Raw genomic sequence first — 16,506 nt, 5'->3', positions numbered from 1 at the left:
TCGCGGGCCACAGACAAGTCCTTGGGTCTGTCTGCAAAGAGCCCGGCCACTCCTGGTTTTTGTTCCTTTCGTGGCCACGGCAGGGGCGCCTAGGCACATTCCTTCAGCTAGCATGCGCAGAACTAGCCTCAGTGCGGCCGCGGCTTCCGCAGGGGGGAGTCTAGGAATCAGCGTGGGGGGTCAGTCTACCTCCGCCCCCACTGTTTTTACCTCCAAACCTTCCTACTCCGAGCTTTGTGGAGCACCCCACGCCGGTGGGTGGCAGGATCCACCACCACCTTCCCCACTGGCGTGATATCACATCGGACAAGTGGGTGTTGCAGTTACTCCCTTCCCTTTTAGTCCTTCCCTCCAGCCATGTCCAGTGATCCCTCCTCCACATGTCGGGGGATCACTTGGTGCTTCTCCAGCAGGAAGTCACGGCCTTCTTGGCCAAGGGTGCCTTCGAGTGCGTTTCCGAGCCGGAAGTAGGGAGTGGTTGTTATTCCCACTACTTTCTGGTCCCCAAAAAGGACAAGGGGGGCCTGCGCCCCATCTTGGACTTCGGAACGTCAATCGCTTAGTTTCACATCCCCGTCCTGCCCGCCCACTGGCGTTACCTGCGGTTCACGGTAGGCCAGGAGAATTTTCAGTTTGCCGTAGTCCCCTTCGGCCTTTCCAATGCCCCTCGGGTGTTCACAAAAGTGATGGTGGTGGTTGCAGCTCATCTGCGCAGGTCAGGTGTGTCCGTCTGCCTCTACCTCGACGACTGGTTGTTGAAGGCGGGCTCGCTCCAGGCAGTTGTCACCCACCTCCAGACTACGGCCGACCTCCTGCATTTGCTGGGGTTTTCCATCAATGTGCCGAAGTCGCACCTGAGACCTTCTCAGAAGCTCTCTTTCATCAGAGCGGTTCTGGATTCGACGAAGTTCAGGTTTATCCTCCCGAACAGCGAGTCCGGAATATTCAGGCTATGATTCCAATTTTTCAGCCTCTATCCCATGAAGACCCTTAGGCTCCTGGGCCTGATGGCCTCCTGCATCCTACTAGTACCACATGCCAGATGGCATATGCGGGCTGTGCAGTGGGCACTGCATCAGAGCAACCTGTCCGATCATGTCCAGATCTCAGAGGGCACTGCACGACAATTGCAGTGGTGGCTCACGGATCGCGATTGGGTCAATGGCAGATCCCTCTCCCATCCCCAACCGGAACACACACTCCAGGGGATCCTCATCAATAGTCATAAGCATTAGAATATTCCCGCCCATGCGCGGGGCCCCGGGAACACTATATTATATGTGCCCCACATATATATACATATATATATATAAATAAACATATATATATATATATATAAACATGCAATAGCAGCCAAATAACATCAGAGCTGAAATATGCTGTGAAGAATTTCCACCATACATGAATAATCAGCATTAGAAACATGAGAAACAACACCAAAGATTGTTTAGAAACTGTTTTAATGCTCAGAAAGCAGTAGAAATTCTCATAACTCACTGGAAGCATAGAAAGCTCCCAGGCTGCATTGCAAACACACAGTCTAAAAAGACTGAAAAGCTAACCTGTAGCTGAATAGCAATAAGCTGACACTGTGCCTGTAAGGCACTCATGAACCCCTGCATACCATCATGCCCCAGGGGTGACAGTTAGGTCAGTTGTTCTTTCCGGCTCCTTCAGGAAGGATCCTGGTTACACAGCTCCACTAATTTCTGTTTTCTGACAGAAAATGGCTTCACTTTGAACAACTTTTTCACTTACTTTGACATTTTACATCTATTCAAGTAAGGAACTGCCTTTTTAAGTCAGTTTACTGGGCTTTTTCAGTGGAAAATGCCTTCACTTTTTGATAAGTGTCTTTCTTGTGGTAACAAGAAAGCAAAATCCGACAACCACGATGTTTGTATCCTGTGTCTGCCTGAAGAACATGATCCAGGCACCTGTCCTCACTGCGAGCACCTGTCAGGAAGAACTCTCAAAGACAGGGAGAGAATTTACATCTATGACCTGGCTCATAGGTCATCCAGAGGAAGGTCTCCGGGGAAGAAGGGTTCCAAGAAGACTAAAACATCTTCAAAACACAGGTCCTCCATCCCTTCAGCCTCAGCGTCAGGCTTGGCGCTGAGGAAAGAACCACTGGTGGATCGTTTGGCATCAAAAAGGCCGTCGACGGCGGGCTCGCCATCGAAAAGAAGAAAAGGTACGTCGACGACGTCGAAGGATCCAATTCCGTCGTCGAGATCCCCTCCGCCGTCGTCAACCAGGCGACGATCGGCGTCGAGAGATGTGACTCAGCCGCCGTCAACCGGGCGACGGTCGGCGTCGAGATCAAAGGCCCCTCCACCGTCGTCAACCAGGCGACGATCGGTGTCGAGGGAGTGATAGATATCGAGTTAGTGATAGATTCCTTACCGCCCCACCCATCCTCCCCGTTCCGCGAACTGATTACTAGGGTTAAGGACATCCCTTTCAGGGCCCTAGTTTCATGGCACCAGAAGTTGGTTTCTTGCATGGCTCTGCGTTCCTGGCGCGGAAAGTCGTGCACAGAACTGACGTCAGTGCGCATGGGTGGCGCCTAAGTAGTCTCTGTGACGTCATCTCGGCGCTAACGACGCCAGCGACGGACGCGGAGCCGCAGGACACCACCTACTGACGCGCAGGGGTACTGCCAGCAAAACTTTCTAGATCCAGTCTGACGCCTGGGGATATTCTAAGGTAAGGAATCTATCACTAACTAATGTCTCTTACAGATATATTGTTACACAAGTAGTAACTTGTGCGTTAGCACACAGCGGTGGTGCTTATATGCTTCTTCACTTCTGGGGCAGTGTTGCATGGCACCACCTAGTGATGCGTGAAAGCACTTAAATTAAGTCTTCCAGATTGGAAGTGGTGGCTAAGGAATATTCTGAATGTGAAGAATCTGCTTTTAGATACAGGAATCCCCAGAGGGAGCATTACCGAAGGTAAGTAACCAGTTTGTCAGTGACTTTAAGATTTATCTCAAGCATTTTATGCAAGATTTTAAATGTTTATTAGAAATCGTTCTGGTGTATGTCTATAGCATTGGGAGTTTAAAGTTACATTTCATGCAAGATTTGAAATGTTTATTAGAAATATTTCTGTTATATGTCTATAGCATTGGGAGTTTAAAGTTACATGTCTCCCACCGTCTGCTAACGACAGAACAGTTTCATGGTACTACTTGCTATTCTGATTCAGGCATGTGAATCTATGGAAGATACCCAAATACTGGATAAATAAAGAAGTTAGTTACCTGTATGTATGGTACTGGTATCTTTCATAGATACACATGAAACCCACCCTCCTTCCCGGGTATTCCGTTCTCATTGAATTTTGGAATCCTTACTTCCCACTTGTGCTTTGAAAATCTAAGGAGAACTGGCCTCTGCTGGGAGTTTTCCATGAGGTACTAACAGCTTATTGGCAGTATGCCAACATTTAGTCCTTTTTCAAAAAGGACATGGATAGACTACTGATTAGATTGCCTGGGGACATTATAGCCTATGAAGGATTTAAGGAGCTGCTTGAATATTTTACTGAGGGACTCCCATCTCGACGACTGGGAATGATTCAGGCATGTGAATTTATGAAAGATACCAATACTGGATAACCGTAGTTACAGGTAAGTAACTTATTTTCTTTTTATAAATACATTGTGTGGTTATTTTTCATTTAAACTACACTATATGATTGGTTCTGGTAAAGCAAACTGCTTAAAACTACTTTTAGACTAAGCCTGAAGTCTGCTCTCCACAGCCATCACTTATGGAGCTTTCTATGATTATCTAAGACCACTAAAATCACTATAAGGGTTGTCTGGATTAGTGCAAGGTGCTTCACTTAAATAAGTGTGCACCATATACTAAGCCAGTCTTCTACAGTACTGCAATACTCTTAAGTAAGCCTATTGTGATATTTGGTAAAGTGATGTGATGCCCAAGTTGTCCTTGGTTACAATAAAGAAAAAGTACAGTTAAATAAATGACGCAAGTGTTCGATTTGTTTTTTAATCAAACTGAGTTCTCCTTTTTCACATTTTCTAGCTGGACAGGTCTCTTTAAATAGAAATGCTTGTTGACTATATTCATAGTGTTTTGCTTGCTTTTATTTGTTCCTTAGTCAGAACTTACTCTTTTGTCTCCCTTTCTAGTGCTCCGTTCTATAAAATCATTGTTCCAACTGTGGATACAGTCCGTTATAACTTCATTGTAAATGCCTTGGTATCCAATCAGACACCTGTGTTGCTGGTAGGTCCAGTGGGGACAGGTAAAACCTCCATTGCTCAGGGTGTGCTTCAGTCTCTGGACTTCAGGTGGGCTGTATTGACAGTCAACATGTCTGCTCAGGTAAGAAACATCTGGAGTACAGCCTGTTTTGTGGGTATTACAGCAGGGATGGTGTGTAGCTGAATGCTGGGGAATGTTTGAAATAGCATGTCAATCCATGAAAGATCTGATGCTGGAGAGGATTACACACACACAGACATACACCCACATACACACCATAAAATTAAGTTATTTGTATCAAGTCAGCCTTGCCTTTCCATCCTTCTTAATTGGTTGGAAAGGCCTGTACCGAAGGGAGAACCAAAAATTAAGTTCTCCAAAAAATGGTTATTCTTAATTTTCAGCAGTTTTCTCCTTATACTTTACTTAATATCTGTGTCCTATAACTTTTTTGTGGAACGGCTTTTCATTTTGACACTAAAAACTTATAATAAGCTGAGCTTTAGGAAATACATATCACATGAGTTTCTTCTCTGCAGCTTATCTTCATAAGGCCTACATGTCTTCCTTAGGTATTAGGTATTGCAGAAGTTTATTGATTTTGTAGTAGATCATGACATGCCACATCTAGGTAACAGGTATTTGATACAGAACGAGCTACCCATTTCAGCATCTCTGTACCAGTATCAGGGTCGCCTTCCCTGATGCATGGTCATGCTTGATATCACTGCTTCAAACTTGATATGGTTGTTGTTCTTTATTGAAACACTCCAAACAGATTTTAGGCATTCTGATGTACATAAGGCTAGATGAGCTGAATCCCAAGAAGGTCAACAGAATCTGTGTACAGTATATTTCAATGGAGATGAATCTGACTTCTTCAAGGGTCCCAAGTTCTTGTGTTCTTTGTTTAACCTGTGTAGCTTCAATAGTAAAAAGACATCCAAACCTTTCTCGTTTACAGGAACATTGTACCTTTCAGTGAGAGTGGAAAGGGCTCTTCATTCCCTAGTACAAGATCCTACAACTGCCCTTAATTTGAAAACTTCCTTATCCAATAGAGAATTCTAGCTGCAGATTCCTTACCGTAGAAATTCATAGACGTCAGGCTGGATCTGGAAACTTTTGCTTGAGCAACACCCCTTGCGCGCCATCGGTTGGCTCCATTCAGCTCTACTCAGCTCTATTTGATGCTGTCGGCATCACTAGCATCGGTTATGATATCGCAGTCACTTATCTAGGCGACATCCATGCGCGCGGATGGCAGTTGCTTTCTTTCTGTGCCAGTTGAGCGCCGATCCGGGAAAAGCTACCCCTCTGTCGCTTTTTGTAATTTTTAATTTTTTTGTCGACTTCATTGTTTTTCCATCATTTGTCGAGGGATGTCTTTGAGGAAGACAGGTTTTAAACCATGTGGCGCCTTTCACTTCGCCATGTTGGTTACCGATCCCTACCTCATCTGCCTTTGGTGTCTCAAGTGCGACCATGTCTCGAAGTCGTACTCAGACTGTCGAACAATGGCTCCGAAGTCCTTGCAGGAGCAGGCTATGAAGCTCCTTGAAGCCTGGCAGTCAACACCATTCAGTGAGAGTCTGTGGAGATCCCAGTCCCGATTGAAGAAGAGGTTGTCGCCGGACTGCTGCCAGAGCCACAAGTCCTCTTCCTCCCAGTTGATGTCCTCAGGACACTCGGGTAAGAGACACAAGAAGTAGCAGAATCCCAAGCGGACTTTGTCTTCACCTTGACTGTCGTCCTTTGACAAAAGAGGTAAGACAAACCGACGCTCTTTGCACCGTTATGTGGAGCCAGGGCCGGCTCCAGCCCTCCCTCCATTTCCGGGAGGTGGATCGACCCCCACTCAAATTAAGGTGTGTTATGAGACCATATGCCTGATGTTTGAGTGGGTAGACTCCTCTGGTGAGCCTTCGGCCTCTGCAGAGTCGGCAGGGTGCCCATCAGATTCGACGGCGTAGGCAACGGCACCGGTGGGACCTTGGGTATCCGATACTGGATCCAGGACGGCGGCGGTCATGCTGACGCAACCTTCTCCGGCGTCTGACCCAAAGTCAGTGCCTGAGTGTGAGTTTTGAGGGTTAGGACCAAGGTTCCCCAAGATCTAGGTTGCCACTCAAGTTGCACGCCAGTGGCACTGGGGCAGCTGAGTGCAGAGTGCAAGGGCCCCCATGGGGCTAAGGGGCCTTTGGTCAGGGACTGCTCACGAGCAGGCCAATTGACTCTGGGAGCAAAGCTCCTGGGGTTAGGATCAGCACTGCAGAGTCCAACAATCAGCACAAGAGCTGCACCATCAGTGGCACAGGGGAGGCTGGATGAGTGTGCCATGGTGACGTCGGGGACCCAGTGGATGTCAGTGGATTTCTTTGGTTCACGAAAAACACTGCAGGCTCGGGTAGGGAAACTTCCTGGAGGCAACCACCAGCTGGAGAGGTAAGCTAGGCGTTTGGGGGATGCCTGTACACCGTTGGTTGGGTCACCCAAGGCCATGGTGTGTCGAGTGCAGGGCTGTCCTTTGGCATCAGGTTCTTCTTACCAGCTCCGGTCACAGTCTGGGGATTGTTCAGGTTGAGGCCACAGGCGTCGTCTTCGAGCTTGAGGAAGGGCGGGGATCACCAGATCCTAGGTCAGGATCGCTGGGGAGACCTCCTTGTTGTGTTAGGCCACTAGAACTCGGTCCGTGGGAGTCGGGTGCAGATTGGTGCAGGAACGTGGAGCACCTGGAACTGGATTCTGTGGGTGAGTCATGGCTTGAGCAAATTTCGTGCTCATGGGAGACAGTCTGTTAGATGGTGTAGGAAAGTAGATTCTGCTTCCATGGTTACCCCCACTTTTTGCTGCAGTCACTGTGTATCTGAAAGAAACAATTAGTTATAGATTCCTTACCTTTAGAATTACCCACAGGCGTCAGAATGGATCTGGAGATTTTTTTCGTCATCAGTTCCTCTGCGCATCGAAAGGTGGCGCCTGTCGGCTCCGCGTTCGCAGTTGGCGTCATGATCGCCGGGATGATGTCACGGTAGCTTCTTAGACGCCTCCCTCCCGCCCTGACATCAGATCTTTCTTTTTCCACGCCAGCCAGTGCAGATCCAGAGAGAGCGGTACCTCCAGTCCCTTTTTGACATATCTTTTTGCGACTTTTGTTGACACCGTTTTTGAGTCCTCAACTCCTGGTGTACTTAGAGATGCCCGGTTTCAAGGCTTGAGGGTCGTGCAAAAAGCTGATGTCGGTGAGGGATCCTCACCGCGTGTGACTGTGATGCCTCAAGCGTGACCACAACCCCTCTGACTGCCGGACCATGAATCCGAAGTCTTTTTGGTAGTGGTCCCGAAAGCTTCTCGAGCCTGGCAGTGTGCTCCACACCGTTCAAGGTCCCGGTCCCTCTGGTGGTCAAGGGACCGGTCGCAGAGTCACCATCACTCGTCCTCGAAGTTTTCGCACTCCTCGGGCAAGTGGAAGCACAAGCAGAAGTCGAAGAAGCATCGTCGCTCTTCGACTTCTCCCCGTCTGTCGGCCGATGCCTCAAGGGATGTGGATGGTGGCCGTCCCACAGCTCCGCGTGCAGAGCACTGCCTAGCTTCGAAGCTTTTACGAAGAGGTGCATGCCATCTTTGGGCATCCCGGCTCCACTGGCGCGCCTTTGGGCCCCGTGGACTTGGCTGGGGGCAGTGGGTCTTCGACCCTGTTGGATTCGGCCTCGGCACCACAGGGTCCCCTTAGATCCTGGCCTGGATTGATTCCGGTCAACCTGATAACACCTCTCCGGCGCTGATTCCACCAGCACCACATTCGCAGCAAATGCTGATTGTGTCCCCAACTGGCGTCAACCTCGCCCTTCACCCTGACTTTGACACAGAGCCGGACCGACGTCGACGATGCCTGATCGGGCGCCGATGGATACTTTTGTACCCCTATTCTACCCTGGTGTTCCTCTCAAGCCAGATTGGCAACCAGAGGAGGGTGAGGAGGACTTGGAGGGGTCTGGAGACCCTTTAGCTGACCAGGTGGCTGAACCGGACTGGAGAGAGGAGTTGTGGGAAGCCAGTGGTCTGGATACCTCCCCAGATCTTGGTATGTTGTCTCCTCGTACCATAGCTATGGGGGAGGGAGCTTCTTACGCAGTGGTGTAGGGTGGCCGAGGCTCTCGAGCTACTTCCGGTGGCAGTCAGGACTAACCTCCTGACCGAGGTGCCTCAACCGACTACGATCTCTTCGAAGCCCCTGCTACCATTCAATGAAGCCCTAACTGACATCCTTTTGGGCACCTGGTTCAGGCCCAACACAGGGGCTACTGTGGATAGGATGATTGGCCAACGCCACCCCCTTGCTCTGGGAGACCCCACTTTCCTTTCCCAACACCCTTGCCCTGAGAGCTTGGTGATCCAAGCCTTGACGTCCAAAGGCGCATTCCCTAATGTTCCACCAGATAGGGAATCCAAAAAGCTGGACCATCTTGGAAAGAAGATTTTTTCTTTCTCCAGCTTGGGACTGTAGTCGATAAACACTGCATGTCTGTTGGGCTGTTTCACCCGCTCCGTGTGGGATAAGGTAGCGCAGGTGCTGCTCCAGTATCTGGAGGAGGCCCAGGCTGTGCTCTCACGTGCAGTCAACGTGGTGAGAGATGCAGCCAAGTTTACCATACGATGTAGACTGGAGACAGCTGACTCGCTAGGTAGAATGATTTCAACGTCGGTAGCCCTTCAACGCTACGCCTGGCTGAGGTCGACTGTTCAGGCTACCCTGATGGACATGCCCTTTGATGGCCGTTGCCTGTTCGGCGACAAAACAGACCACGCTCTAGAGTGCTTCAAGGACTCTCAGACTACAGCCAAGTGCTTGGGCCTCTCCTCCACCCACCTTGCACAGTCTGCTTTTTGCCCCTGTCGTGGCTACGGAAGGGGTACCCTCAACGTTCCACCCAGAGCCACAGGCCAGTGCAAGCTGCTCAGCCCCTGCGTGACTGGGGATGTGGGACCCACCGTCATGCGTCTGGGGGGGTCCCCTCTGCAGCAGCCTCGAGAACCCTCCTAGTTCGAACTTTCGGGGCCACCGATTGCCAGTGGGCGGCAGGATTCGCCATCACCTCCACCACTGGTGCACCATAACATCGGACAGGTGGGTTTTGCAGATAGTCCGAAGGGGCTACTCCCTCCCCTTCGAGACTACCCACCCCCAGCTATTCCACCTCAGCACCATCGCATGTCGGAGGATCATCTGGCCCTCCTCCAACAGGAAATTACGTCTCTCTTGGCCAAGGGAGCCATCAAGCGAGATCCTGCCCTAGAAGTAGGTCGTAGTTGCTGTTCCCACTACTTTCTGGTGCCCAAGAAGGACAAAGGACTGCGCCTCTCAGGAACGTCAACCACTTTCTCCAGAAGGAGTTCAAAATGTTGATGCTCACTCGGGTCCTGTCTGCCTTCGACCGGGGATACGGGATGGTAGCATTGAACTTGCAGGACGCTTCTTTCACATTCCCATCCTGCCGGCCCACCAGCGTTACTGCGGTTTACGGTAGGCCACAAGCACTTTCAGTTAGCGTGCTTCCCTTTGTACTTACCAGCGCCCCTCGGCTGTTCAAGAAAGTGATTGTGGTGGTCGCAGCTCATCTGCGCAGATCCAGGGTTTCCAGTCTTCCCTTATCTCGCGACTGGCTGTTGAAGGCGGGCTCGCCCCAGGCAGTCATCTTCCACATCCAGACTACGGCGGACCTCCTGCATTCGCTGGGGTTTACTATCAACGTGCCGAAGTCACACCTGACTACCTCTGAGAAGCTCCTTTTCATTGGAGCGGTTCTGGACACAACACAGTTTCAGGCTTATCCTCCTGAGCAGCGAGTCGGGGATATTCGGGCTATGATTCCAATCTTTCAGCCTCTATCCCGGGTTTCGGTCAGATTGACCCTGAGGCTGCCGGGCATCATGGCCTCCTGCATCCTGCTGGTAGATCATGGCAGGTGGCATATGCAGTTTCTGCAGTGGGACCTGAAGTTCCAGTGGAAACAACATCAGGAAAATCAGTCCGATTGTGTTTAGATCTCGGAGGGCACTGCATGTCAATTGCAGTGCTGGCTAACGAACCAAGATTGGATCAACAGCAGATCCCTCTCCCTTCCCCAAGTGGAGTTCCCAGTGGTGACGGATGTATCGCTTCTGGGGTGGGGCGGCCACATGGGAGAGGCGGAAATCAGAGGCCTCTGGTCTATGGCGAGTCTGGGCTCCACATCAGCCTTCAGGAGCTCCGGGCGAACCGTCTTGCACTGAAAGCATTCCTTTCTTCTATCCAAGTAAGAGTAGTGCAGGGGTTCACGGACAACACCACTGCCATGTGGTACTGCAACAAACAGGGTGCGGGGGTAGCTGACCCTATGTCAAGAGGCTCTCCGTCTCTGGACATGGCTGGAACATCAGGGCATATCCCTGGAGGTTCAACACCTGGCAGGTTCACTGAACGCCAGGGCGGATGAACTCTGCCGCCGGTGCATGATGGATCATGCATGGCGACTCAACTCAGACGTGGCGCAAGGTCTCTTTCAGCATTGGGGAGAGCCTTGGTTAGATCTATTCTTCACCGAAGAGAACGCGCAATGTCAGCAGTTCTGTGCGTTGGAATTTCCAAGGCGACACTCGCTCGGCGACGCATTTCCTCGCAAGTGGAGTTCTGGTCTACTATACACCTTTCCGCCTATTCACTTCTTCCCAGAGTACTGAAGAAGATCAAGCGCGACAAGCCCAAGTCATTCTTGTGGCTCCGGACTGTGCTCGAACAGTATGGTATCCTTATGCTGGGGCACCGAAATGCCGAAGTTACCTAGCCCAGGGGCTGCGGCTGCATAGGTCTGGAAAGACGTCGGGAATCCTCGTTGCAGTCTATGGAGCCTGAAAGAAGAAGTTGCTGGCAGGCGACCAGTGAAGAGATTCGGAGGGATCCAAGCCTGGATCGAAGATGGAAGACACCTGTAAGCAGAGGGGACCAAGTTCTGAATCACTAGCCAGTGATTAGCTGGGCACCAGGATGGCACCGGATGGAGTCACCTCGACCAGGTGAGTGGGCGACGCTGGGCTCTGCAGTCTCATGGACCAGGAGGCGTTGTCGGCGACCAGGATGGAGGTGCGAGCTGGCCCACGATGGTATCTGCTGTCGACGTCGCTGGACCCAGGATTGGGGCAACAAGTCTTGGCAAATGCAAGCCCACGCGGTGGACTCAAAATGGCGTCTGGAGTGGACCAGGAGGGTCCGGGGTGCTCCTCTGTTGGAGGGGAGCAAGGGCCAGTCTGGAGAAACCAGACCAGCGGTGTTGATGTCGTCGTTCGTCGTCGGGAAGGCCACAAGCCAGCGGGCTAGTAGCCAGACAACGCGGTGAGCAGCAAACAGGCAGAAGGGCCTCACGCAGATCTCGTGGAGGCTGGGAGGCTGAACTTCGGTGCTGGAGCTGCTCAGGGTTGGGGCTTCTTGGACCCCAAAGCACTCACTCGAGGATCCCTCGGCGGTCGTGCTGGGCAAGAGTTGTGCAGTCTTAAAGATGGCCGGTCCCTCGAGGTCTCGTCGCACCCACGGATCTCAGCTGAGCTGACGATGTGGGTAGAGGTCAGAGGTGCCAGGGAAGCCGGGTCTCGTCGTGCTGGTCAGTCGGACTCCGGAGGAAGGACGTGCAGCAAACCGCAGTGTTCTTGGATGGTGCCTGCGGATGCAGGGTGACTACTCCTTAGTCACAAGGGAGAAATCTTGAGAAGAAGTCGAGAGTTCCTTTCGTAGAAAGTAGTTTCAGGATTCAAAGATGATCTAATTTGGAAGGGGGCCCGCTCCTATCTTTATACTAGGAAAAGGGGCTGGCACGCGACTAGGTCCTGCCCATGGGTGGGATCAGGAAGGGGGGTGGTTACACCCCTCTCCCATGCCGGACTTTCCCCAGCTCAGGGGCTGGTGTGCCCCAGGAACTGGTTCTAGCCGGCAGATGCATAGTGAGCACCGGGGTGCCACTTGCAGTCACCTTCCTCTAAAGCCCTGCCTACCCAGGATACGCAAAGCCCTGTCTGGGATGGTGCTAGCACCGCCCCTGACAGGAAACCCTTTGTCCAAGCCTCCCTCGCTGGAAGGACTCCCAGCAGCAGGAGGTCAGACTTGTGTCTGTGGTGGCAGCATCCATTTTGTGATGCTGAGGCTTGAGTTAACTTTAACCGGGGTTCACAGTTACATACATGTCGTGTCCCTCTAGAAGGGTGGAATGCTAACCCCGTCGCCAGAATTGGCGAGGGGTTAGTATTCCAATTCGTATGACACCTTACTCGACATGTTTTGATAAAGCGATACCAGAGTTGGCATATAACCGCGAGGATTATAATGCACTTAAGAGTATATGGTATGCGTTATCGTGGAACATACCCATTAAGGGACCATCTCTCAGGGAAGCCAGGAAGGGTTTCGCAGCGGTCGAAGCGCCTTGGGACCCTCCGGGTAAGTAGTGCGCTATATAAATGCCTATGCATACATACATACAACAGCTATTGGGACTTGGTTCCGCAAGCTGCAAACGGGCTCAGCTCATGCCAGAGCACCATCTCACACGATTCCAAGCACTCTGCCTTCAGGATTGTCAAGGCCTGCCATAGGAGTGACTGATAGGAATACGGGCGTCCATTTTAGTGTTAGATATAGGTATACTATATCTAAAGCAAAGGGTGATTACACCACCTTGCCCCAGCTGTCGTGCAGCCAGTTGTGTCAGATTTAGATGGCCAGCCAGGGGTGGCATAATACATGCTGCAGCCCCTGGTAGGCCCTGGGTACAGGGTCTGGTAAGGTGGCCCAGTACCAATTGGTAAATGCACCTAAGGTACACATGTCAATTTAGTGAGAGAACAGCAAGGCTGTGGGTCTGATTGGCAGGCCCATAGCCAGGGAAGTCGTAAACCAGTGAAGCAAAAAGCAAAAATCTGGGGTGATCATAGGATTGCAGACCCTACTCTCCTACAATGAACACATACGAAAACAACCGTTACTGCAAGGAGGAACGTTTTGAGCATGTAAACAAATACAATCTTGTTATCTTTTCAATCAAAACAGATAATTACTAAATGACAAAGAGGCATTGTTCTGGTTGCTTGGTGAAAGATGGATCCCAATGACCACCCTATTTCTCAAGAATCAGTGGGGCCTAGTCTCCCAAAAAGAATTGCAGTTCCGGGTCATAGTTTAGGCCTAGCTCAATGCTTCGAAGACGCATAATCCAAGTTGCTTCTTTACGTCTTAAAGCTAACTCACGATTACCACCCCTCACATGGACCGGCACAGTTTCAATTCCGAAAAATGATACTTGGAAATCTTCGACATTCGCTTGACATTTAGCTACATGTAGAGCTACTGGGTATTTAGGGTCCTGTTTTTGAATTGCCCTCATGTGTTCTGATATCCTGTCTTTCAAAGCCCTTATTGTACTTCCAACATATTTCTTGCCACATTGGCATTCAATGATGTAGACAACATATTTCGTTGTGCAACTAATATTCACTCTGATATCATACATTTCTTCTGATGGACCCTTGAAGTGCTTGGTTTTATGTTTGGCCCACTTACACATGGTGCAAAAGCCACATTTAAAGAACCCATTACTGCGTTGTGTTAACCAGTTAGGGGTCATGTCGATACGTGGGACGTAGGACTCAGCCTATTCCTCAGTGTTCTCCCTTTGCGAAATGTGATCTGAGGGGTTATTGGGATCATTTATTTTAGTATCATGTCATCTCTTAGCAGACCCCAGTGTTTAGTCATACTGTTCCTGATCGAATAGTGAAGTGCGTTAAATTCCGTGATCATTCTCACTGTTTTGTCAGTCACCTTCTGGTTGTCTTTAATTTTCAAAGTATCTGGTCTCTTAATTTTGTTCAGTTTCCTTTTAGCTTCGGATAAAATCGTCTTTGGGTAGCCACGTTTCTCAAATCTCATAACCATGTCTTCTAAGGTGATATTGAGTTCGTCATCTTCACTGCAATTGCGTCTCGCACAGAGAAATTCTCCAAAAGGTATCGATCTGATCTGATGGAAAGGATGAAAACTGTCAGCTCGTAGAATTGCATTACAGGATGTAGGTTCATTCCTTCCATCATCTTGTGCGTTTTGCTGTTCACCCTATGTGGGAAGGGCATGCCCAGACGTGGGTCCCGTGCTCACTAAGCCACTGGAGTCAAGCTATCCTGGCTGAAGACGGCTGATAGCCAGAAACCGGTCCTAGGATGCTTGATTCCGGGCCAGGGAAGACATGGCTTGGCAGTTGGCAGTGAGGCACAGGTTCAAGACTGATTTGCATATGGCCATGTCAGAACTAGGGTGGCTTGGTGAGCAAAATAACGATGGATTAAGCCCAGATCTGTGACTGTGGGTGAATGTTTTGCCATTGTGCAACAATCCATCCATCATCTTGTATGTTTTGCTGTTCACCCTATGTGGGAAGGGTATGCCCAGACGTGGGTCCCGTGCTCACTAAGCCACTGGAGTCAAGCTATCCTGGCTGAAGAAGGCTGACAGCCAGAAACCGGTCCTAGGATGCTCAATTCCGGTCCAGGGAAGACATACCTTGGCAGTTCGGGCTGGACTGTTCCCATGAGGCGCAGGGTCAAGACTGATTTGCATATGCCCATGTCTGAACTGGGGTGGCTTGGTGAGCAAAATAAAGATGGATTAAACCCAGATCTGTGACTGGGGTGAATGTTTTGCCATTGTGCTACATATCGTCCATCATCTTGTGTGTGTTATACTTACATAAGTGAGCACCATATACTAAGCCAGCTTCTCACACTCTCCTCTTCGTCTTCGGATTCCTCTTGGTTTTCGCACACTACCGTAGATTTCCTTTTATGGCTCTTTGCCCTCCTTGCATGTTAAACTGACCATGCTCTTTGGAATCTATTTTGGCGTAGTTGCATTGCTGTGTTTTCACCTTTCCCTTCTCAGACAAGGCTAGTTTCCTTTCCTGGTGCTCATGGTCTTCACATCTGCTTGGCTTAGGTTCACTGTGGCCCGCTTTTCCATAACTAGTGTGTAAATATGCCTGTTATATGTTATTATTTATATTATGTTTTCTTGATTAACACTAATTGCTGCATATACCTTTTCTGATTTGTAGGTCATACATCTTGAGTGTCTCAGTTGATGTATGTACTTTGACCAAAGACATGACATCAGAAAGAGCTATTGTAGGAGGCTGTCTTAGTATATGGTGCACACGTATTCAAGTAAAGCACCCTGCACTAAACCATACAACCCTTACGTGATTTTAGTGGTCTTAGACACCCATGGAAAGTTCTCTAAGTGGTAGCTGTGGAGTGCAGCCATCAGGCATTGTCCAAAAGAAGTGCACAGCAGCTTGTTTTCCCAACATTAATCATATAGTGTAGGTTAAGTGTAAAGAACCACACAGTGTAGTTATTAACAATATGTATTTATTATAAACACTCACTAACACATTGCAATATCTCCTGCCCAGAGATATAATCACAGTACACACAATACTTCAACAATATAACAGGCAAGTAGCACAAATACACAGTAGTCTCCAGGGGAAGACCAAACCATATACTACGAAAGTAGAATGTGAACTGCGACCTAACTAGAGAATGGACCCAGAAGACGTAGAAATGTTGGGGACCCAAGGAACCATGCAAGGTAAGTACCCAGGAACCCCAAGGAGGCCATGTGCAGAGTGGTAACACAACCGCGTGATCAACACTAGTCAATAGGGAAGTCGCGCTTGCAGTTTTTAAGAAGAAGAACCCTTCTCAGAGGACCTTGAAGAAACCCAGTGGAAGATGGAAGGTTGGAGAGTCACCCCACTCGTGGCTCACCTGGGAACCAGAATAAATACCTACACCAGGGAAGCTGTGCTTCAGTGCATAGGTGCGAAGTGACATCAGGAACAGCAGTAGTACTTCAGTAAAGATGCCGCTGGGCAAGAAGCTGAAGGAGTCCAGTGGAATCCAAGGGTGGATTTAGGATGAGAGGTACATGCAAGCAGAGGGGACAGAGTATATATACCACTCAGGCGTAATCCAGAGGCACAGAAGGCGAATGCCCACTGATGTTGGAAGATGCAGGAAAGTTGACTGTGACCTTGGTGCTGTAGCGATGCGGACCATACAATGCTATGGAACACCAGGAGCCGTTCACAAGCTGCCCCACTTTGCATGTCACAAGCCAGGGGGTCAGTGTCCGGTGGGAGCACCAACAAGCCTTTGCAGCAGCAGCAGCTGGCGAAAA

General features: G+C 49.8%; 1 protein-coding gene across 1 annotated transcript in view; it reads left to right on the top strand.

Annotated features, from left to right (window-relative positions):
* DNAH2 (dynein axonemal heavy chain 2) overlaps positions 1–16,506 on the top strand; it is a 2,538,822-nt gene that overhangs the window by 1,618,406 nt on the left and 903,910 nt on the right. Inside the window, exon 49 of the mRNA XM_086946066.1 lies at positions 4,172–4,367. Within this exon, the coding sequence (XP_086802192.1) occupies positions 4,172–4,367 (196 nt within the window). The remainder of the gene's footprint in view (positions 1–4,171; positions 4,368–16,506) is intronic.

This window comes from Lissotriton vulgaris, chromosome 12, assembly GCF_964263255.1.
Source record: "Lissotriton vulgaris chromosome 12, aLisVul1.2, whole genome shotgun sequence".
NCBI lineage: Eukaryota > Metazoa > Chordata > Amphibia > Caudata > Salamandridae > Lissotriton > Lissotriton vulgaris.
Note: the sequence above shows the minus strand (reverse complement) of the source record. Positions and strands in the feature narration are given on the sequence as shown.